Source organism: Heloderma suspectum, chromosome 2 (assembly GCF_057233095.1).
Source record: "Heloderma suspectum isolate Gila_16-S chromosome 2, 16-S_ref, whole genome shotgun sequence".
In the NCBI taxonomy this organism is placed as follows: domain Eukaryota; kingdom Metazoa; phylum Chordata; class Lepidosauria; order Squamata; family Helodermatidae; genus Heloderma; species Heloderma suspectum.
Window position 1 is genome coordinate 162,334,849 of NC_139459.1, and position 24,359 is coordinate 162,359,207.

At 44.4% G+C, this 24,359-nt stretch overlaps 1 protein-coding gene across 1 annotated transcript in view; it reads right to left on the reverse strand.

Moving 5' to 3' along the window:
- Positions 1 to 24,359, reverse strand: part of LOC146353039 (alpha-2-macroglobulin-like protein 1) — a 74,490-nt gene that overhangs the window by 32,966 nt on the left and 17,165 nt on the right. Inside the window, exons 10-16 of the mRNA XM_084835509.1 lie at positions 22,803 to 22,917; positions 19,875 to 19,984; positions 15,563 to 15,727; positions 13,620 to 13,847; positions 12,404 to 12,467; positions 4,594 to 4,739; positions 4,240 to 4,386 (exon numbers count right to left, since the gene is read on the reverse strand). Coding sequence (XP_084691635.1) covers positions 4,240 to 4,386; positions 4,594 to 4,739; positions 12,404 to 12,467; positions 13,620 to 13,847; positions 15,563 to 15,727; positions 19,875 to 19,984; positions 22,803 to 22,917 — 975 coding nt within the window. The remainder of the gene's footprint in view (positions 1 to 4,239; positions 4,387 to 4,593; positions 4,740 to 12,403; positions 12,468 to 13,619; positions 13,848 to 15,562; positions 15,728 to 19,874; positions 19,985 to 22,802; positions 22,918 to 24,359) is intronic.

Below are 24,359 nucleotides of genomic sequence, written 5' to 3' on the forward strand. Positions count from 1 at the left end.
GAAACGCAGAGTGGCCTATGCTTCGAGTAGGCAGTTGATCCCCGTTTGAAAAAGAGTCACTTGAAGACCCTGAACTTATGGGCTAGGGAGAGATCCTCCCTCTTTCCCTTGGGTCCATGGGAGGCAGCCGTTGCTTGCGCGCCTAACGGGCGCTACACCTCCTTTCCACGCCCTCCATCGCTCGTCGCTCCCTGCGTCTGCGTCGAGCATCTAGCAAGCCTCGTTCCTGCACTTTCTCACTGCTGGGATCACTATCTATCTCAGGAATGCTGGCAGGAGGAATCTCTGCCAGCTGCTGTGCCTGTGAGGGATGAGCTGGCTCCTCTCCCACGGATTGCTGATCCTCCTCAGAATCAGAACTGCTCTGGGGTTCTATCGGCTAAGTTTCCACCCTGACACCTGGCCACTTGAAACAGCTCCGCTGGCCGGCTCCCTGCAGATGCAATGGTGGCAGAAAAGAAAGACTTCTTTGCTGCCCTCACTGCCACAGAGCAGACTTTCCAATAAGCTCTAGCTTGTGTTCAGAACTCTGCTGCTTATTGTACTGAGAATGCAGCTATTGTTAGGGCACAGACAGGTTAATGCATTTATATTTGGCGGCAGACCATGAATGGGGAAAATTTTATTATATAAGTTGACAATTGCAGGTGGATGTGTGCCCAATTTACTCCTATACTATGAGACATGCCAATTGCAGCATCTGGTTTCCTTTGTTTTGGAGGATCCCAACAGACAATGGGTCACTTTAGAGAACGTTAAAGTAGATGGAGTTCCTTTGACAGTCACCCCTTTTATGAAGCATAAATTTAGATCTCTTCATTGGGCCTCGAATAGGTTCACATACCCGATGTTTAATACATGGGTTAGGAGATCTGCAGTTCTGGCCTCTGGGGTTTCACCTCTGTTGCCCCTTCAGTTCCATCTGGTTTTTTTTTTAAAGAGGCAGACACATGCGGTTTTAAAGGATGAAGGGATAGGGGGTTGTATAAGTTGAAAGACTTCTATTGAAATAAGATTCCTCTTTTGCTAACAGAAATTAAGCAAAAAGCAGCTAACCCTGAAGTAACATGGTTCCTGGGGCACCAACTGCATTCTTTCCTCTCCAAGAAGGAAGTAAAGGACCAGGCTGTTCGGTGCCTAACTAGTTTTGAGAAATAAATGGATAATGATATGGGTAGTATTAGGGGGATGGTGTCCACCATGTATAAGATACTTTTGTTCTCTGATGAGAGCAAGAGTAATGGACTTAAGACTTGGTAGGAGTCAAATCTAGCCATCTCGACTGATGATGCGGTTTGGGCTAACATGTGGGTGAGACCACCATATAAATTTGTATCAGTCAATGCTAGGGAAACATCTTTGAAGTTATTACATGGCTGGTGTCTGACTCCTAGAAAATTGGCATACATTACGTCTGGTTTCTCCCCCATGTGCTGGAGGCGGTGCCAAGTGTTTGGCACCGACCAGCACATGTGATGGGAATGCGCTGAGACTCACAAATTCTGGACTGCAGTTTTCACTGAGATCACCCAGACTGTAAAAGTAGAAGTATATATGGACTCAGAATTGGCTCTATTGAATATATTTGTGGAAGTGAATAGGAATCTGAAGCAGAAGGAGCTAATTTCACATCTTTTATTTGCCGCTAGAAAATAGTGTCACATTGGAAGGAATTTGAATTTACAGACTTGAATAAGTGGTATACAGTGGTGTGGAAGATACCAATAATGGAAAAATTGTCATATAAATTACAGGTCATGAGAGGCCAATGAAAGTATGACACTTTCACGGCTGTTTGGTTACTGTTTATTGAATACACTAATGTGTATTGGAAAATGGCCGGATGGTACCAGGAAGATATAAATCATTATGGTTGTTGGAAATGATCATATTTTTCCAGGCTTATATGTTATTTTATATTATTTCATTTTTAAAGTTAAATATGCATCCTGAGGGACCTAGGGGTGGGAGGGGAGGGAGGGAATTGTATAGTTTTGTATTTTTTATAACACAATAAAAATTATATTGACAAAAAAGGAACAGGGACTATCTTAGAGAAGGAGCAGGGATGGGCAACTGTTGGCCCTCCAGATGTTTTTGCCCACAACTACCATCATCCCTCACATTGGCTATGCTGGCTAGGGCTGATGGGAGTTGTAGGCCAAAACGTCTGGAGGGCCAACAGTTCCTCGCCCCGTCTTAGAGGCAGAAAGGCCCTGGGAAAGAGAAAGCAGGAGGATCAAATAAGAGAAAAGCAAGCAAATAAACAACACGAGGGTGCTGTAGGAGCAATTGCAATGTGCCTTCTTAAAAACCTTTGCAGAATTCCTGTGGTAGAGGAAGTATCTGTGAAAATCCCCATAGGGATAACTGTGTTAGTCTGTTTCAGGAAAAAACAGCCAAGAGTTTTGTGACACTTTAAAGATAACCTTTAAGATCATATATGCTCAGGGTCTACACAAGCACAAATATTGAAATACAACTCTTTAGGGTGCCACGAGAATGTATTACATGGGAAATGTTGATATTTCCTCCAGTTTGAGTTTCTCTGTCTTGCAATAGTTTGTGCAGTTTGGACAATGGGAGTAACCTAACATTCTCCCAGCCGCCTGCTTCTTATTTCAGAGAATAGTTCCTTATTTAATATTAACATATTGGCCCTGTTCTGACACACACTGAGGAAGGGTGGTTAGGCTACCTATGATGCATAGTGGCACTGCGAGTGCCACTGCCACACTTGCAGGTAAGCATGTTCTGCAACATGGTTAGACTAACCAGTCTCTAGCTCCCCTCCCTTCCGCAGGAACCCACAGTCCTCCAGATGGGTAGCCATGCATCCCAGTGGCCTTTGCAACGTTGGCCATTTTGATGCTCAGTGCGGCAGCAGCCACTGCCCTCTGTGCCACAACACATGGCCCCCGGGCACGTTCTCCAGCATGGACTCACATGGTCGGAGATCCGTCTTCCCTGTTCCAGAGGCTGATACTTGCCGCTCTCTGCCATAATCCTTCACCCCGATGCACAGCGCATTCAAGCATCCTGTGTGGTGCGAACAGACACGGGGGCCATCAGAAACCAGTGTCCGTTGCTTCTGCCAGCTGCTTCTGCCACTGTGGAACCCCTTCACAATCGTGAGGCATGTCAATGACGAAAGACAACACAAACGGGCGTGAGCCGCAGCTTTCTGCTCACTTCTCTGCTGGTGCACAATAGGCTGTTACAGGGGGCAGTGTATTGGTGGGCTCGCAGTAGCTGCATCATTTGCTGCTAGCCTGAACTCAACCATAGAGATCTGCCACTCAGACATGAGCAGCTACTCCTTCTTTGGCTGCTCTTGCTATGAAGCTCTATGGCAGCTGTCAATTAACCACGGAGGCTGTTCAGACATCATGCTAAGCTATGGTAGAGCCCACTGACCATCTTGCAGCAAGTGGTTAGTGAACGTGGTTAGTCTGTGGTTAATAAAACACCATGGTTGGGTCTGCCCCATGTTCAGATGTCATGCTAAGCCAACATGGTTACCTCAAAACTCCTAACCATCATGGCTGAACAGGGCCTTTGTATTACTCAATAAGGATCCTTTCCATGAAATAAGGAACAGGTGGCACACCTACCCTGCCTGTATTCTCATTCCATTATGTAACCTTTTAAAGCTAGACTATTTTAATGCTATAGATTCTGAGTATTCATCTACTGGATCATTCAAGCACAAATGCACTCATGAAGCCTTTAATAATAGCAAAAGTGCCTCAAATTCTTGTTTTCTTCTCTTCCTTTTTTTTAAAAAAATTGTGTTCTTTGGAGGCTGTGCATTCAAATTCTCCAGTGCAGGAGAGCACATCTCCCCCTCAGGTACATTACAAGGGGAAAAGTAACCACCAGTGCTCTTTTGGATATAGCACTAAGAATAAAATGGGAATGTTTTTTGAGGGTTGGGGTGGGGTATGGGCTAATAGGTAATTAGGCCTTAAAGGTAATGGAGGCGAGGCAGGGTGAGATGTGGTGAGGAAATTAGGAGGAAGTGAGGAAGAAGGATTGCTAAAATGCTACAATGGCTGAGTTGCTGAAGGGATTAATGAATAAGGTCTCTGCTGGAAGAGGGAAGAAACTGGACAACAAAATTAATCTTCAATCAGCCAAGGAAGAAAATGAAGTAAAATATTGTCCAAAGGATAGGGCATAGGGAAGAAACAGTAGTGTAATTCACTGGCCCTACCTAGGAAGAATGAGCTTTGTTACCTTTTCTGGGGTCAGAGTTTTATTCTCTTTCAGGATGACGCTCTTGTCCACAACATGGAGAGAACACAGTCCTCCAGGGGCAGCTTCGATGTGCAGATTGACCTTAGACCCTGGAAGCTCCTCCTCCTCGGAGAAGCCCAACATCACCTGTGAATGGAGGCAGATGAAAGGGAAATTATCAACTAGGAGACCTGTGGTGAGAGTGGATAATAGGGAGCACCATAGGCAAGCACACAATGGGAGTATGATGGAGAAAGAGCAATGATAGTAGGAAACTATTGGGAGAAACAATCCAAAGATTTTCAGAATACAGATCTGCAAATCTCACTCTGTCCCACATGCTTTCTCACCAACCTTATGTTTGAAGCACATGTCTATTGGGAACACATCCACGTCAGCCGCCACCTCGCCATCAGCAAACACGGCATACACCAGAAGCCTGGCTAAGGGCGCCAGGTCAGAGCTTGTGGACAGGGTGAGAGAGAAGCTGCCCTTCAGTGCTGGGTCAGGGGAAAGGAAAGATGGAAGGGAGACAGAGAGAGAGAGAGAGGATTTAAGTCTACACTATGATAAACACAACCCCATGGAAAGGGCTGGCCCAAGACATTTTTCTGCTTGATGGACAAGATGGCGCCCCCTCCCATTCCATATATAAAACCTGACTGGACTGACAATTGAATATTTCTTCAACACTGGCAATGGAACAGCATCTTCCACCACACCTGAAGGCAGCAGGCTAGTTTTGGGGTACATGGCAGGCCCACAGGTCTTTCCTCCAACACCTTGCTGCCACCTCCCAGCTTCAGTCACCTGAGACAACAGCTGGCCCTGCCTGTGGATCTCAGTTCTGTTAGATGATGGTAAAGCAAAGGAGGGTCAAGGAACCCACTCATTCCACCCCCTTGCCTACGCATTTCAGAAGCATTCTAACCACCATGTTCTGATTTCTTGCCAAGAACAAATTCTGTTCTGTTCTACATGGAGAGTTTCAAAATAAATGTATTTTATGCAGATGGATGGAAAGGGTATGGCCAATAGTGTTCTCAGAAAAAAAATGACACTTAAACTGAGAGTGCAAAAGACGTAGAAAAATATGACACTTTATGACAGCATCGTTTTGTTTATTACATATGCCAAGAGAAACCCATTATCATATAATCCACCAACTGCACACCTCAAACTCTGGAAGGATGCCTTCTAACTGGCTGTTGTCAAAGTTGCTTTGTGAAAAGTATTTTTAAAAATTGACTTAATTTAGCTGTACAAGTAACCATGTGTGTGAATGTTATGAGCTGTCCTTTGATATTTTGGCTTGAAATATGTATTTTCCTGCCCTCTGTATATAATTATTATGAATAAAAACAGAATAAAAATAAAAATAAACCTATTTTAGTCCAGCCTATCAGTCCATTGTGGTAATTTATTTTAATTAAACACTTCTGCACCCAAATTATTAAAATTAGGGAAATGACCCAAAAGGTTTCAAAGAATTTTCAATGGGCCAAACATGGAAGCAGAATGTGGGGTCTCATTGAAACAGAAATCTAACGCACTACTATTTTTTTTTACTGGTTTCCACGCTGCTGACTTTTAATATTTGTTTTCAATAGAATGATTTATAGTTCTTTTCTTTTCTTTTTTAGTATTGCATGGTGTCATGTGAGGCTGAACATACAGAGTATATCCATTTACGATGACCTAGAATTGCCTGTCAATGGCATAAGGGAAATATTTCCCCAATTCTCACTTCTCCTTTATGCCTTCCTGTGATGGGAAGTGATAACTGCCCATCCCCTGCCTACCTCACCTTTAAGCCACACACTTTTTGCCAATCGTGATTGGAAGGATTCCTTCTGCCTGTCAATCACTTTACACAGAATAATGATGGGATGATTTTCACTGTGTTTTGTCTTCAGCTGTGAAGGACCTGTGCTGTCAGCATGCAATTTTGGAACCTAGCTTTATAACTGTTCAGTATAAGCTATGTCCCCTTCATGGATCACTGCCTCGTTGTGGCAAAGGTGCTTGCGTAACTCAGTGAAGCCATAAGCTATGCCATGCAGGACCACCCAAGACGGACAGGTCATGGCAGAGAGTTCTGACAAAATGTGGTCCACTGGAGAAGGAAATGGCAGACCACTCCAGTATTCTTGCCAAGAAAACCCCATGGAACATATCACAAGGCTAAAAGAGATGACGCCAGAAGATGAGCCCCTCAGGTCAGAAGGTGTCCAATATACTACTGGGGAAGAGCAGAGGGTATTTCCAAGTAGCGCCAGAAAGAGTGAAGCGGCTGGGCCAAAGCCAAAAGGACACTCAGCTGTGGATGTGTCTAGTGGTGAAAAGAAAGTCCGATGCTGTAAAGAACAATATTGTTTAGGAACCTGGAATGTCAGATCAATGAATCAAGGTAAGCTGGAGGTGGTCAAACATGAGATGGCAAGATTGAACATCGACATCTTGGGAATCAGCGAACTAAAATGGACAAGCATGGGTGAATTTAATTCAGGTGACCATCATATCTACTACTGTGGGCAAGAATCCCATAGAAGAAATGGAGTAGCACTCATAGTCAACAAAAGGGTGGGAAAAGCAGTACTGGGGTACAATCTTAAAAACGATAGAATGATCTCAGTACAAATCCAAGGCAAACCATTCAACATCACAGTAATTCAAGTCTATGCCCCAACCACTGAGGCCGAAGAAGCTGAGGTTGATCGGTTCTATGAAGACCTACAACTCCTTCTAGAACTAACACCAAAAAAAGATGTCCTCTTCATCATAGGGGACTGGAATGCTAAAGTAGGAAGTCAAGAAATCACCGGGATAACAGGCAAGCATGGCCTTGGTGTACAAAATGAAGCAGGACAAAGGCTAATAGAGTTTTGCCAAGAGAACATGCTGATCATAGCAAACACTCTTTTCCAACAGCACAAGAGGCAACTCTACACATGGACATCACCAGATGGTCAATATCGAAATCAGATTGATGATGTCCTTTGCAGCCAAAGATGGAGAAGCTCCATACAGTCAGTCAAAACAAGACCTGGAGCTGACTGTGGCTCAGATCATGAGCTTCTTGTGGCAAAATTTTGGCTTAAATTGAAGAACGTAGGGAAAACCACTAAACCATTCAGGTATGACCTAATTCATATCCCTGATGAATATACAGTGGAGGTGAGGAATAGATTTAAGGGATTAGACCTGATAGACAGAGTGCCTGAGGAACTATGGACGGAGGTCCGTAACATTGTTCAGGAGGCAGCAACTCAATCCATCCCAGAGAAAAAGAAATGCAAGAAAGCCAAGTGGCTGTCTGATGAGGCTTTATAAGTAGCTGAGGAAAGAAGGGAAGCGAAAAGCAAGGGAGAAAGGGGAAGATATATCCAACTGAATGCAGAGTTCCAGAGAATAGCAAGGAGAGACAAGAAGGCCTTCTTAAATGAACAATGCAAAGAAATCGAGGAAAACAACAGAATGGGAAAGACTAGAGATCTCCTCAAGAAAATCAGAGATATCAAGGGAACGTTTTGTGCAAAGACAGGCATGATAAAGGACAAAGAAGGCAGGGACCTAACAGAAGCAGATGAGATTAAGAAGGGGTGGAAAGAATACACAGAAGAACTATACAGGAAAGATCTTAATGTCCCTGATAGCCATGAGAGTGTGGTCACTGAACCTGAGCTGGACATCCTAGAGAGTGAAGTCAAGTGGGCCTTAGGAAGCATTACTAACAACAAAGCTAGCGGAGATGACAGTCTGCCAGCTGAGCTATTTAAAATCCTAAAAGATGATGCTGTTGAAGTGCTGCACTCAATATGCCAACAATTTGGAACGCTCAACAGTGGCCACAAGACTGGAAAAGGTCAGTTTACATTCCAATTCCAAAGAAGGGCAACGCCAAAGCGTGTTCAAACTACTGTACAATTGCACTCATTTCACATGCCAGCAAGGTGATGCTCAAAATCCTACAAGCTAGGCTTCAGCAGTATGCGAACCGAGAACTACCGGAAGTACAAGCTGGGTTTCGAAGAGGCAGAGGAACTAGAGATCAAATCGCCAACTTTCGCTGGATCATGCAGAAAGCAAGAGAATTCCACAAAAACGTCTATTTCTGCTTCATTGACTACGCTAAAGCCTTTGATTGTGTGGATCACAACCAACTCTGGCAAATTCTGAAAGAGATGGGGGTACCAGACCACCTTACCTGTCTCCTGAGAAACCTGTACGAGGGTCAAGAAGCAACAGTAAGAACCAGACATGGAACAACCGATTGGTTCAAAATTGGGAAAGGAGTACGACAAGGCTGCATATTGTTGCCCTGCTTATTTAACTTATATGCAGAGTACATCATGAGAAACACCAGGTTGGATGAATCACAGGTTGGAATTAAGATTGCCGGGAGAATTATCAACAACCTCAGATATGCAGATGATACCACCCTAATGGCAGAAAGCGAAGAGCATCTAAAGAGCCTCTTGTTGAGGGTGAAAGAGGAGAGTGCAAAAGCTGGTTTGAAACTCAACATTAAAAAAATGAAGATCATGGCATCTGGCCCCATCATTTCCTGGTATATGGAAGGGGAAGAAATGGAAGCAGTGACAGATTTTACTTTCTTGGGCTCCAAGATCACCGCAGATGGTGACTGTAGCCATGAATTAAAAGACGCTTGCTCCTTGGGAGGAAAGCTATGGCAAACCTAGACAGCATAGTAAGAAGCAGAGACATCACCTTGCCGACAAAGGTCCGTCTAATCAAAGCTATGGTTTTCCCAGTAGTAACGTATAGCTGTGAGAGCTGCACTATAAGGAAGGCTGAGTGCTGAAGAATTGATGCTTTCGAACTGTGGTGCTGGAGAAGACTCTTACGAGTCCCGTGGACTGCAAGTAGGGATGTACGAAAGTCACTTACCTTTTTGCAGCTTGGCTTCGCGGTGGGGGGGAGGCGCTTCGCTTTTCCCCCCGAAGTTCAGGCAAGGGGGGGGAGTCTTCCCGCCTCGCCCAGCCGAAATTCAGGCCGGGGGGGGGGGAGGCTTCCCGCCTCGCCCAGCCGAAATTCAGGCCGGGGAGAAGCGCCTGTCTCCCTGGCCGCGAAACAAACAAACAAACAAAAAAGACCCCGTGATAGGCTACGTGACAATTTACGTAGCCTATCACGGCTAGATTTCCAAAGTCAGCCGTGATAGGCTACGTAAATCGTCACGTAGCCTATGACGGGTGACTTTGGAGAAAAAAAAAAGGCGCGTACGCAAATGGCGGCGGCCCATGGGCGCCGCCATTTGCGTTCCTTATTTTGGCACGTCTAGTCTACGTAAATATTTACGTAGACTACGGCGAAAATAAGGGCAACGCAAATAGCGTGCCCTTATTTTCGCCGTAGTCTACGTAAATCTTTACGTAGACTAGACGTGCCAAAATAAGGAACGCAAATGGCGGTGCCCATGGGCCGCCGCCATTTGCGTACGCGCTTTTTTTTTTCTCCAAAGTCACCCGTCATAGGCTACATGACGATTTACGTAGCCTATCACGGCTGACTTTGGAAATCTAGCCGTGATAGGCTACGTAAATCGTTACGTAGCCTATCACGGGTGTTTTTGGTTTTTTTTTACTGTAGTTTTTTTTTTTTTGCAATGGCGGCGGCGGCAGCCGGTCGGGAGACCAGCCGCCGCCCCCACCCGCGCTGAACCGCCGCCAAACCGCCGCTGGGACCCGCCGCCCAGAGGGACATTCGCCGAAGTTAAGTCCCATCCCGGGGGGGGCGGGGGGCCGGCGGAGAATTTCCCAACCAACTTCGGGGGGCCGAATGCATCGGCGCTCAGCCTCCCGAAGATTCAGGGAGAAATTCTCCGCCATCCCTAACTGCAAGGAGGTCAAATCAGGCCATCCTAAAGGGAATCAACACTGAGTGCTCCTTGGAAGGACAAATACTGAAGCTGAAGCTGAAATATTTTGGCCACCTAACGCGAAGAGAAAACTCTCTGGAAAAGACACTGATGCTGGGAAAGACTGAATGCAAAAGGAGAAGTGGACGGCAGAGGATGAGGTGGCTAGATAGCATCACTGATGCAATAAATATGGACTTGAACACGCTCCGGGAGAGAGTGCAGGACAGGAAGGCCTGGCATGCTATGGTCCATGGGGTCATGAAGAGTCGGACACGACTGAACAACTGAACAACAACAACGACAAATAAGCTATGTAGAAGTTATTTTTTTCTTACTGTACCTTGCTTGATTTCTCTCTGATCCCTTTTTTGCATTCTAAGTTTAATAAAATCTTTCTAAAATAGATAGTGGGATCAGCTGCGACTTTAAGAACCCAAGGACTAATTGGATTTATCTATGGCGAACATGGGGAAATGGGCTGAAATGCCTACAGATGTGAAGGCCTGGGGTGGAGGGGCAGGGGGAGGCAACGTTTTCCACATTTTGTCTGAGGGCTTCCTCTCTCCATTTTTCCAATGGAAAAATCAGAAAGTTTGGGGAACAGCTGAAAAAAACCCAACCCTATGAAATATTTTATCTGTTGTAATGAGTGAGATGCTTTTTAAGACAAAGTTTTACTGTGGCATGTAAAAGCAACTGGTCCATGTTTGAAAATACACCAAATCAAGAAATAAACTGTGGAAGGGAAGAGAAGGTTGTACAAACCTCACGTTTTCTAAAGTCCATGAAGATAAAAAGAAGGCTCAGATTCAGAAGCAGACATTAGTAATCTGTGAGACTGATTAAGAACTTCTGGTGCTAGTATTTGCAAGGATATGTTTATTGTTTAAATGTGACTACTTTCATTCACAATTAATATGCTGTAATGTAATGATAATATACTGTTGAAGAGTTCAATGTTTTTTACAAAGTTTAACTCAATATACAAATGTGCTGATAGTCTTTAATACTGTGACTACATGATACTGTTTTGTCCAAATAATATACTTCCTTTTGTTTACTATTACATTTGTGGCTTCTAATTCCAACTTTTATTTTTTCCTATTCAGTTCACAAAAATTAAAATAAGGGAGCAATCCTATGGCCGCTAGTCAGCAGCTAGACGGCCATAGGATACATCAGTTTCCGGGAACCGACCTCAGAGCCTGTGCTCCAAGGTTGGTTCCCTGAGAACCAACCTTCCCCCTTCCTGAGCTACCTCGCAGGCAGCTCAGAATGGCCCCGTGCTCTGTGCTCAGAAGAGGAGCACACAGCAGCAAAAACAGGGTGTTCCTGGGGGCATTCCGGGGCGGGGAAGGCGGAAATGTCAGTATGACACATCCTGTGTATCATCCGGCAGCTGCTTCCCCTGCTCTGCCGTCCCGTGGCTAGACAGTCAAAATCGGCTGTCTAGCCACAAATGCAGGGCAGCTGAAGCGCAGAGGGGATCATCCCCTCCGCGCTTCTCCTGCCCTGCATTGGATAGGCGGTCACCTCCCAGTGCGGAGGCAGCCGCCTATCCCGATAGGATTGCGCCCTCCATGTCTTTAGGTAGTAGAGGGTGCAGCTCTCCCTCTCCAGTATTGGGTGTCTGCAATTTTGCTTGTATGAAACAAAGGCATTTATACTTTAATATTTCATAAATATGGCAAATAGTACAATTTTATATGCTAAGGTTATAACTGATGCACTTTGTGTTGTTAAAACAGTAAAATAAGTTGATTTGATAAAGAAAGAAGTATTGCATGTTTCCATTTCCCCCCAAATTTCATTTTTGGGGAGTGTGGGGGTGGGTTCCATGGCTTTAGAATTTATGGAAATGCTACATTTAACTCAGTGGGAACTGAGATGTCAGCTGGTACTGCCCTCCTCTCAAGTTAGAGGCCCATGGCTTTGGGGGAGATCCCTTCATCCTATTAAGCAGAGGTGCCTAGTGAAGGGTGGTGGCAGATTTTAAGAAAACGGAGCATTCCACAGCCCACCTTACAAGGTTGGTGTATGTCCCTTTGTCACATATGGTATGATTATTGTATTCTATTTTTAGTGTAAGCTTCTTTGTGGATCTAGCCCTGTCTAAAAGATACGATAAAAAATGAAGAAATAATTAAATAAACACCAGACTAGACAGAACAGGATCTTGTATAGTGGAAGGCCAGCCCACCAAACTCCATTAGCCTGGCCTAGTGTGGTGCTTACCATCCCACAGTGTATCTGATGGAACAACATAGTTCTCCCACTTACTCTCATCCAGACCAACTGGCACCTGCTTCTGTCCACTGGAGACAATCTTCCCTTTTGATACAACCTGCAGGGAAACAATAATTTAGGCCTGGGAAAAGCCCCTGCAGAAAGCTAGAAATACAGGAACAGGAGGGGGGGAAAATGGGTCAGGGAGAACCCAGAAGAAATAACATGATGAATTTTTCTAGAGAAGGCCCATGGCTTAGTAGGAAAGAAACAGTCTTGATTTTGAGGTGGTCATGCTAGGGTTAAGATGTGGCCACCTTACTGCATGACAGAGGAAGCTACAGCGGCCGCTTCTGAATTTGCAAGCAGTGGCAGTGACCAGGAAAGCCTGCAGTTCCCCATCTTCTCTGTCTTGGGCATACCTGCAGCTGCTATGATCCCCTTCACTTTCATTTGAAATATCTGCAAAGCTCTCGATTCAATGAGCCACTGAGAGAACGAGCCACTGAGGTTGACCTCTGCTACTGTTGTGATTCTGCTAATGGCTAAACATCCCTAAACAAACAAGGAGGCACAAATTCCACCGCAACAATCCTGCAGCTTGGATCCAACCAACATGGCTTCACATTGTGAACCACCAGCATAGTAATAGCAATAACAGTACTTCAGGAAATGCTATTTGAAATTTCCCTCTTCACTCTCATTATTTTCTTATCCTGTTTAGAGTTCTCCTTTCCCCTTTTCAACTATTTGAACTCTAGCAAGGGCAGGAATTATTTATTTGAGGTTCTCTACACTATGCTTTTATCCCACAGCTTTACTGGGGCTTCCGCTTACAGATTCTTTGCTGGATCATGATCAGCTTATTTACATGTGCTTCCCCTTCGGGGGGGGGGGATTTCCTTTATCTGCAAGTTCTATATGTTTCATGAAACAGTCACTAGATGGCACTGTAGTATAGCGCAATTGTGCACTTACATGCAGCAATATCACACTTCCCAGATTTAATCCCACATTTTTCCCATTACAGGAAAAGCCACGATATCGGTCACAAAGGACAGAGAGGCCCTGGAGGTTGATGACATCGTGTAAAGGACCCGCAAGCTTCTCTGAATAACCAATCACAAGCACACAATAAAAGCCTCGTGTAGAGAAGCCCCCCCCTCTTTTTTCTTTGCCTTTTTAAACACTAATCCACTCTTTCTCAATATATACCATTCATTCTTTTCTCTCTCACATTCTGCTCCACTTCCCACAAATTGATGCTCACCAAGTAATAGAAATCTACGTGGTCGGCCTCAGGGCTCAGTTCTTTCCGGTCGAGGATGTAATCCACCTGTATTTCCTGATCCTTTCCACAGGGCAGCCCTTCCTCCACTTGCTGGATCTCAAGGAAACTGTTACTCTCTGAGTAAAATGGCTTCAGCCATTTGAAAGCTTCAGAGTTCACCATATAAGCAACCTCACTCTGGGTTGCATTCTCAATGGAGTATCTACCCTACAGAGCAAAAAGGCACAGCAGAGGTCAGAAATAATCAATGCATCAAGGCTGTTTTGAAGTGACATACAGAATTATTCAACTGGAGAGGACCTGTCTACACTACAGAGGTAGACCAGTTTTCAAATCTATTTAACTGTCATGTGTTACCTGTCATGATTCTCTTCCATACAGAGCTGAATAACTATACACAAACTGGCTACTGTGATGAGTTCGTACATGTATGATGGGAGAGGCAGCAAAACGAAGTGAAAGACCCACAGCCTTCTTACAATTTTGTGATATATTTACAGGTGCTAGGGATAATATGGGTGTAGGCTCTTCCCCAGCATGCCCCTCCCAATCTTCGGCCAGCCCTCCTATCTTCTTGTTGGGCTTCTTCAAAAGAAAGCAACTCTATCAAGGGAAGTGGAGCAAGTCCACACAGTGAAGCTCCTTCTAGCCAAAAAAAGCGGGGCACGTGAGCCAGGAAGTCTCCAATTCAGTCCTTGCCTGAGCCATGGACCCCAGTAGGTGGCCTCCAGCAAGACACTCTTGTCTCAGATATTCATGCATATGTAACATGGGGCTCATACTACAAGCTTACCTGACAGGGATGCTGTGAAGATTACCAAAACGATGTACATAAAGCTCTGTGAACACTCTTAAGAAGCAAACAGCATATTACATTATTTATACTTTCTAAAGAAGTGTACTTTTTAATGTGTAAACTGGCTACTTTTATTATGAAGAAAAAACAGCCAGAGCGCCAGAATGTGCTCCTCATCCATATCAGTGCCTTACACCAGTTTCCTCCTGAAAACTGCCTCCTCAGTACTGTATAAATCCTATTTACGTATCTATTTATTTGATTTATGAACTCATTATTCCAGTGCTGATCCTTTTGTTGTTAAAGCGGCACGATCCACATGCAAAACAGAGATACTGACATGTTCAGGGGAACCCCAAGGTTTGTAGAAATATAAACATCTCTAGAAAAAACCTGGAGGGAGAAATCCTATGTCTCCTAGACAGTGTCTGGGGGACACAGGATTTTTTGGATTCCAGGCTCCGAACTCAGAGACAAGGCTCCGAACTCAGAGCCAGAAAGTCATGCTCCCTGCCCCCTCCCCCTTGTAGCTGGCACAGAGAGAATTGAGAGAACTGAATTCTCTCATAAAATAGAGCACAGAGACGGGGAGAAGACGACGCTCCTGGGGAAGGGGAGGAGACAGGGGTGGCAGTCCTACGATCTTTCCTATGGCTGCCCCAGCCTCCTTCCCTCCCCTTCCCTGAAGCCTGCACTAGATGGGTAAAATTGCCCATCTAGCTAAAATGCAGAGAGGCAGGCACAATGTACCTCCCTCTCTGGACAGGATACCCATAAGCCACCAAGTTCAGGGGCTTATGAGTACCCAGGCTGCAACCCATAGGATTGCTCCCTAAAGGTGCAAAACCACCAAAACAGCCCAGTGACCACAGAACGCTGTTTGGGGTGGCACAACATGGTAAACTAGGAGGGGGGATGGTTCCAGAAAAGGGTATGGTTGGCTGAACAGGAGGACTCCACACTGCAACATTTTGTTGCAGGCCCCACTTGTGCTTTTATTATTACATACCTAACAAAATATCATTTCCAAATCCACCACTTTCCAGCACTTACTGGAGCCAGCATCTTCGTATTTCATCTCTTCCCTGCAAATCTCCTGGTGAACATGCTTGTTTATTTAACTCACCCTTAGGGATACCATGGTGTTATTCCAATTTGTTGTGTTTAGGGAGAAGTGGACCTCACCATTCTCATCTGTGACATATGGAATGTGGGTCTGGATGTCATCGACATCAACAGTGAGGTAGACAGTCCGATTCCTGACAGGTGACTCACGGACTGAAACATACATCTGCAGAAATAAAAGGGAAATAAACAGCCACTCAACTTCTAAGATCCTTTACAGACTATTGTTCTTTCATGCAATAAATATCCAAGTGTTATTCACGTCTTGCATGGGATCCAGACATCTTTGCTAAAGATGGGGCCCTCTGTTCCAAGGCATTGTGTTTTTTTGTTACGGTTGTCATTTTGTCATGGTTGTGTCTTTTGAGTGTTTTGTAGCATATGGTTGTGTGGAAATCTCATGGACACATATTGAACTGAGCCTGTGACATCACAGGACTTTCCCTTCATGCCTACAGCATTTTGCAAAGTTTTTAAAAAAGTTTTGCTTTATGTATTCATTTATTTCTGACTGAGCACTCCCCGGCTGTACCACTAGAGTACAGGAGTACTCATCTAGCCTTTTAAAGGTCCTACTCAATTAACCAGGCTGTCTGTAATTGTCAGAAGAATTAGGAACATAGGGGGATAAGCATGTCTTCTTTTAGAGATCCTCAAAATGTCAAGGCTGTTCTTGCATTAAAACCCCTGCAGAAACTATTCTATTGATCCCCTTAGTAGGTGGGAACTACCCCTGCAATTTTCATTGAGTTCTGTCAAGAAATAAATTTATTAGCAGTTCCCTTAAAAAAAATTAAAATATAAACATGCTTAGCATGAAGAGCCCTGCACCTATTTTTCAGACATTATGACATTTGGCAGGTATAATCCCTTCTTAAGGGGCTACTATGCCTCCAACTAGCATTGAATTCAACTATCATTGAATTCTGACCAAGAGAAAAAGAAGTTATTACCATTTTTGGATTCCCCACGATAGTCAGCGGGGCACAAAGGTACAGATTTCCAAACCTCAGTTCGGGTTTGGTACGGAGTCAAAATCTTTACAAATCTTTGTAAACTGCCCAGAGAGCTTTGGGTGGTATAAAAATGTAAATAATGAGATGAAAGTGGACCAACTCCTAATTGGTCCAAGCCAAATCGGGCTGTTTTCTGAAACACTGAATCAGGGTCTGAGTCAAAGCTCAGTGGTCAGCGCACACCTCTATTACATACGTAGGTTTTGCCTTTGCAGATGTCATACTCAATGTACAGATATCCAGGGAGCAGTGTGAGAAGACGTGGTCCCAGTCCTCCTTCACACCAGGAGCCAATCTACATGAGCGATTTAGTCTGGAGGGAGAACAATTTGAGGTCCTTTGCGGCACATGACATTGTCACCAATCCACAGTCAACCAGCAGCTTCCCTCTTGAAAAGCCGCATTTTCGGAAAGTCCTTTTACTCCACTCCTTTTCTTAAATATGGCTTAAATATGGAGCAGTTCGGCAGCAGTGTACTCCGTCCCTCTGCATTAAATCCTGGGCATGCCTCTGTGACCTGGCTGTGACCTGCCAGTGATGTGGTCAAGGGTGGGGCCACTCCTCCCCCTGCCACTTCCCCATTTGCAGTAGGGCTGCTTTCACAATAAATAGCCTCCTTTTCCATTCATAATAGCAATAGCTCTGTTTCATTCACAATAGTAGAGTAGACAGTTTATGCATAGTGCGCAATAAAGAATATACAGAGCAGAAGGAGAAAGGGCAGCCAGCCGCTATTTCACAGTGGCGATACACTTGCAACTTCACAGTTGCGCAATACACCTACAACTAAGGAAAACACAGAGGGGGAAGGAGAAAGGACAGCCAGCTGCTATTTCGCCATGGCGATACAATTGCAACTTCACAGTCATGCAATACACCTACAACTAAGGAATACGTAGAGGGGAAGGAGGAAGTCTTCCCTCTGTGCAGGACCTCAGCGCCTACTATCTGCCCGCCTGTCAATCTGTCCGTGGGCTTCAATATTGCTGGTTCACAGTCGGTGGATGCGAGGGGGAGAGGTGTAGGGAGAACTATCTGACATTACTCATCTCTTCCACTAAACTTCCTTGAGCAGTGGCGCATGAAGAGGGGCAGCGGCAGACCTCTCTCACTGGCTGAGCAGCATCTATGGGGTTGATGACGTTCACTTCTACTAGTGGGACTCCGCCCATCCAACCACAAGGTAAGGCCAATTAAAGTGCAGTTTGACCTGTGAAAAGCGTGTTTTAAGGTTGTGTTTACTCCACATTCTTTGCTTCGTGTGCTTCTAACGGACCAAAGCTGATTTCATGACAATCCACATTAAACATGAAAGCGCTACACATTCGTTGCCATGTAGATCCAGCTTAGGGGTATGCTTCAGATTCAGCCAAATTCCAAAATGAATCTGGACGATTTGGACAGATTTGGGAGCTGTCCAAATTGAAGCAGGGCTCCTCCGAAGTGAATCTGAACAATCCTGAAGATTCCGGATTTGGAGGGACAGAGACAAAGACAGTGTATCTCCAAACATTTATACATTTCTTCCCAAGCTCACCATAGAAGGAAAACACCATGGTGGGGAGAGGGTGGAAGAGGAGGAGAGGGTGTATTTTTGTGACTGGCAGCTCTAGCTTCTGATCACTGTGAATGATTTTACCAGTGCTGACTAATTCCAATGCTTTGGGGGAGAGATATTGAAGTGACATAGCACAGGACTGATCCAATGTTCAGTGTACTTTGTTAGTTCTCTCTCCCAAGAGCAGGAATGTTAAAAAGAGGTCTGGTAGAGTTTATGGGAGGGTGTAGCATTGGGTCTTGCTTGAAAACCGTTGGGTTTTCAAGACCTTATACTTCTGCCACTATTATGCTCCATCATCCCCTGCCCCCTATTGTACTTTTGGTGACTTTAGTGCCAATTGAGCTAAAAACAAAAAAGTCAAAATTGTTTTTCATTCATCATAATTCCCTACACACTGCACCTATCCTTCTGAAATTTTGCAGGTTTCTTGCCTGAGGACACCTCTATTATATATGCCATTTCCATACAAAATACATTTCCATTGCTCCCGCCCCCAAATAGAGGGGTAAACAGGAGTGAATCTCTTACCCCTCCCAAGTCTGACACTCCCCTTCCACAAAAAATGCTGCACCTATCCTTCTGAAATTTTGCAGATTTCTTATCTATAGCTACATCTATGCTGTTTTCATAACAATTTCCTCCAGAAAACATAGGGGTATAAGTGCATCATTCTTTGGGAACCCCCAGATTATAAAGGCTGCCTTTGCACAAAAAGGCCTTGTGTCTATTCATCTGGATCTTGGCAGGCTTGATAAAAAATGGGCAACTATCTTTGCAAGTTTCATCCAATTCTGCTAAGAAATAAAAAAGTTATCAGCACTTCTCTTTAAAAAAAAGACCAAAAAAATCAAAATGTAAATGTGTGTAGCACAAAACCCCCTGTACCTATTTGTCTCAAATTTGGCAGATGTAGTCTGATATGAGGGAATTACTAGGTCTCATCCACTTCTGACCAACAGAAAAAAGTTATTGTCATTTGTTTATTCCTACTGAAAATCAACGGAAGGCATGAAGATTTGGATTTCTGAATTGCTATTTGGATTCATATCTGAGTTGAAACAGGTGGCCTCCAAATTGGTCTGAGCCATATTGGGCTGTTTTCCAAATTGCTGAATTGGGATCCAAATTTTGTAGTTGGTGCACACCCCAACTTCACACAGTTAGCCCTGCACATGGAGGACAATGTCTAAAGAGGGTTAGAGGATGGTTACAATCCACCATTTTCCTGCACATGTTTACCTGATGTATGGTAAAATTCTTTTTACCAACTGACAGGACGATACAAATAACCACCCTATCTCAGGGCAAGATGGCTCTCCTCAGTCTAGTGGGTTGTCTTGCTGGGGTTGGTGTCACTGTCTGTAATATTTCTGGCTAACAGTTCTTCTGCTGGCAAACTCTTTCCAGGCCCCTTCTCTATACCCAAAATATGATGAGCCAAAATATGGCTGATTCACACATTGATTTCTGAGTCTGTAAAGTCTGAATGTTGTACAGTCTGACTTTCCCACCTCAACTTTACCACAGCTTCTCCCCTCATGGAAAACTAAAAATCGACCTCATCAGAGAAAACACCTCATTTCAATATATTTCTGGCTAGGTAAACTTTTCACATTGGGGCTATTTCACAAAAAGGTAGCAACATCATTGCCTAAGGACTTTACAATCTGAAAAAAGTGTAATTTGGTCCAAAGCCTGTCTTATTAAACAGGAAGGGTGGGCTATGGGACATTACCATTCCAGTGTATGGGAAACCTTGCTTATAGAATTGATTGGAAAGGCCAAACTGCAAATCCACCGCCTTTGTAGAGATAGGGATTTCAACCACTCCTGTGTTCTTCACTCCTGTACAAAGAGATGATACATTGATTCAGCATAGTAGAGTGAAGAGTTCTACAAGAAGCATGATGTAAAAGCCATGTCCTCCCTTCCTTCAAGACCCCAGAAAACAGCTGAAGGTATGTGAGGCAGTTTTCCTGCTGAAGGTAAGGGCCAAAGTAGATGTGATGCTAATTCCATGAATGCAATTAATCAGTGTGTGCTTTCTTATGTAAACAGAAGAATCAGGACCATGAAGGACGGTGGGGAGGGGAAGGGAAGGGAAGGGAAGGGAAGGGAAGGGAAGGGAAGGGAAGGGAAGGGAAGGGAAGCTTATCTCTTCTGGGAACTTCCAGGCCAGTCTTACCCTGCCTCATTCATGGAATTTTAGAGCATGTCCAGACAACTGTTTCCCACTTAGAATCCTCCCATGTTGCTTGCTGCTGCTTTCATCCATTTTCTTTCCACAGAAAATCCAATAAGAGGGAAAAGAAAGAAGAGCTGCACAATGTCCTTTGACTGGGAGTGCTGGGAATATTGCAACCTCATCTGCAAGTTACTGGAAGGGGGCAGTGCTGCAGCTAGTTCAGTCTTGGGAATTATGACAACAGCTTGCCTTAGGATCTCTATAGCGTATAATGTGGTTTCCTGTGATTTCTTCCTTTTGCTGTTCCCCTTTCTTTCCCCTCTCGCTCTCTCTGACCTCCTCCATTGCTGGGAGCAGATGCGTTTGCTCTCTTGCTCCTGTTGATGTAATGGATATAATGGAACACAAAATGGACTGAACAAACTCTTTAATGAGCTTCCGTCGTGCATTAAAAACGTGGTTGTTCAGGCATTTGGGGTGGGTTAGGGTATTTTAGAAAATGTTTTTACTGTAGAATTTTATTGGTTTAAACTGTTTTATTGTATGCTGTACATTGCCCAGAGTGGCTGGGTGACCAGCCAGATGGGCGATTAATAAATTTAATAATAAATAAAAATAAATATTTTTGAAACTCTATGCTGTATCTGCACTGTATATGCAAGAATGCTTGTGAGTAAAGCTGTTTTCTTTTCTTGACTGAAGAAGGATGTGGTTTCCTATTTATTGTTTTAAGTTAGCCTGTGTGCCTGCAGGACTGGTAAATGCTCATTTTGTTTTGCCTTTTTAAGGTTTTCTCTGCTAATTGCCTTTCTAAAAGGAAGCATCACTACTAAATAATCCCATCAGGGAGCATCCTCTCTCCCTGTTGTGGTCCCAACAAAAATATCCTCATTGAAGCCGCTATTTGCATTTCAGGGAAAACCTCCAGTGGTGCCACTGCAATTCACACTACTAATGTCATGAGTAGTTTGGCCCCCAGAGGCTCTGAAAGCTTCTGGCCCAGGCAAAATAGCAGCTTTTGCGGGGGGAGGGAATCTTCATCAAGACTGCAGCGGAGGAGGACAGGGTTGACTCTCACCTCTCCCCATGCCATAGTTCTGATTGTGTCAAGGGCTCCTTGGAGGCCTCTCTCAGTCTAATCCAGTAGCCAAGTCCAGACACAGAGAAAGGGATTCTTTTCAAAGCTTTATTCCTCTTTTACAACTTAACAACTCTACTGTTAGCAACTAGATATGAGCAGCAGAGTACCTATGCCCTAAGTTGGAAGAGTTGGTCTCCGTTTGAAAGGGAATCACTGGCAGATCCCTGAACTTATGGGCTAGGGAGAGTCCCTCCCCTTTTCCCTTGGATCCTCTGGGCGCAGCCGTTGTTTGCGCACCAACCGGGCACTACGCCTCCTTTCTGCGCCCTCCATTTGGTGCCACTGTCTGTGTCGGCGTCGCGCATCCATCAAGTCTGCTTCCCGTGCTCTGTCACTCCCAGGACTGCTATCTAAGCTAGGAATGCCGGTGGGAGGAATCTCTGTCAGCTGTTGGCCCTGGGAAAGATGAGCGTGCTCCTCTCCCAGGAGTGGCTCCTCTTCCTCAGAATCAGAACTACTCTGGGATTCTATGGGCTCAGTGTCCACCCTGACACCCAGCAGGGCCATTATTTACAGCAAAAAAACAAAGAAGATGCACACAACTGCGAGTGAGTCATGGAGGGCACAATCCTCTGGGGACTGTCTAGGGCAGGGCAGGTGGAGCACGGAGGGGATCCTTCCCTCCATGCTGCAGCTACCCTGCACTTGTGGCTAGATGGCCGATTCCGGTTGTCTAGCCAGGGCACCTCAAAGCAAGGTGGCGGGGAGGCCAGACGGTGCATAGAGTGTTGTCATGGTGCTTCTCTGGTCCCCGCCCTGCCCCCAGGAATGCCCCCTTTTGGCTGCTCTGTGCTGATCTTCCAAGCACAGAGCTAGGGACAAACAGTGCCTCCTATGGAGGCGGTGGGGGAGGGGAGTTGGGTTTCTGGGAACCAAAAAATCCTATGGCCATCTAGATGCTGTCTAGCAGCCATAGGATTGTGCCCTTAGAGAGTCACATGTAGTTTGGTCCTAAGGGCCAGTGAGGTAATGGAGGTGGGTTACACTTTCAGAATGCAATGTAACTCCATGCAAAGAATTTTGCACATCAGCAGTACCATTTTCCTTCTATAAAGTGTGCCCCATAAGTTCAGATACCCCATCTTTGTTATATCCTGCAGGAGAACTTCACAGACAAGTTCCAGAGACATGACTTGAAAGCTCAGATGCAACGCAGGAGTGAACCAAAGCCTTGAAAATAACTTAATGCAGAAGCAATCTTCAAAAATCTAAGATTTAAGAACACCTGACAGAAAAATAGGAGGTCAAGACTATCAAACAAGAGAATCGGGGAGAAAACTGATTCACCAAAATGAGCTAAAAACAATGTTTCCCCTTTGTTTTCATTTCCCTTGTACCTGTTCCTTCCTCCTCCATTTCTGCAGAAACCTTAATGTACATGACATAGCCCCTTTGAAGCGGATTAATATCAGTCCCGTTAATAGTAAAAGTGGCGCAGCCAGTCTTGTCCATCTGGAGATAAAAAGAAAAGACGATACAGTAGCAAAGCTATCCCCTGTACATGTGGGTCGCGAGAGTCTTTGCTGTGGCACTAGTTACCACTCAGGGTGGCTTATATGCATGTGGAGGAAGAGGAAGTTGATGGTTGATTACTGAAATTTTTTCTATTTTTTGTAAACGTTTTTTATATTATGTCAAGATTTTGATCTTTGTAAACTGCCCAGAGAGTTTTGGCTACTGGGTGGTATAGAAACAGCTTTCTTTTCCTTCCTTCCGCTTGTTCATTATATTTAAAAAACGAAATGAGGTGCATGCGAATAGCACTTCCTGATTTTGTGCAACTGGTGTAACATTCAAGAAGAAACTGCATGGTAAACAACTGGGTTCCTTCAGTTGGCATATATTTGCCATGCACATTCCTTTTCAAATAGTACCAACCATGTAAAAACAGGAAGCTTGAATAAAACTGGATGTTGTGGTAATGCATATTTGCCACAGACAAAAAGGCTCTCTTTGCCCTCTCTTCTCACTGTAAGTCTAAGCTGGGGAACTGCATAACATGATACCACCATATCGTACATTCCCTCGTCCCATGTCAGCCAATAATGTGGAGGAAGTAGGGAAACACCTGATGTGGCGATGTCATGTCATGATGTGGCGATGTCATATCAAATGAAACAGTTCCTTAACTAGACATTATAGCAAGAGAAGAGGGAATAGATGCACAGCTACTATTTTTGGAACCTTTTACTTTAACATCTAGTTTGAAACTCACTTTGCTGTGGAAAAAGGCAAGTTCACTGTTAGGGGACATTATGAAAGGGATCGAAAATAAAACTAGCAATATGGTAAGGCCTCTCCACAAACTTGGAATACTGAGTGCATTTCTGGTTGGGGCACCTTAAAAAGGATAATGTAGAGTTGGAAAAGGTGCAGAAAAGGGCAACCAAAATGATCAGGATGCTGGAGCAAAGCTCCTACAAAGAAATGTTACAATGGTATTTGTAACAATGTTTTGAGGCTATTATGTTTAGAAAAAAGGTGAATAAGGCAGGGACACGATAGAAGTGTATAAAATTATATATGTTGTGCAGAATGAACCAGGGTCATGCAATTAAGCCAAACGGTGAGATATTCAGGACAGACAAAAGGAAGTATTTCTTCACACAGTACATAGTTAAATTATGGAATTTGCTTCTTCAGCCTGTGGTGATGGCTGCCAATGCTGATGGCTTTAAAAGGATATTAGACAAACTCATGGAGGACAGGGCTATCAATTCCTGCTAGTCATGATGGCTATATGCTACTGCTAGGATCAAACACAGCATGCCTCTGAATACCACTTGCTGGAAAACAACAGGCAGGAATATGCTATTTGTGTATGAATAGCATTGGAAGCTGACTTCCATATATATAAAAGAATACTGAGATTTCCTCTCTATCGACCAATATGA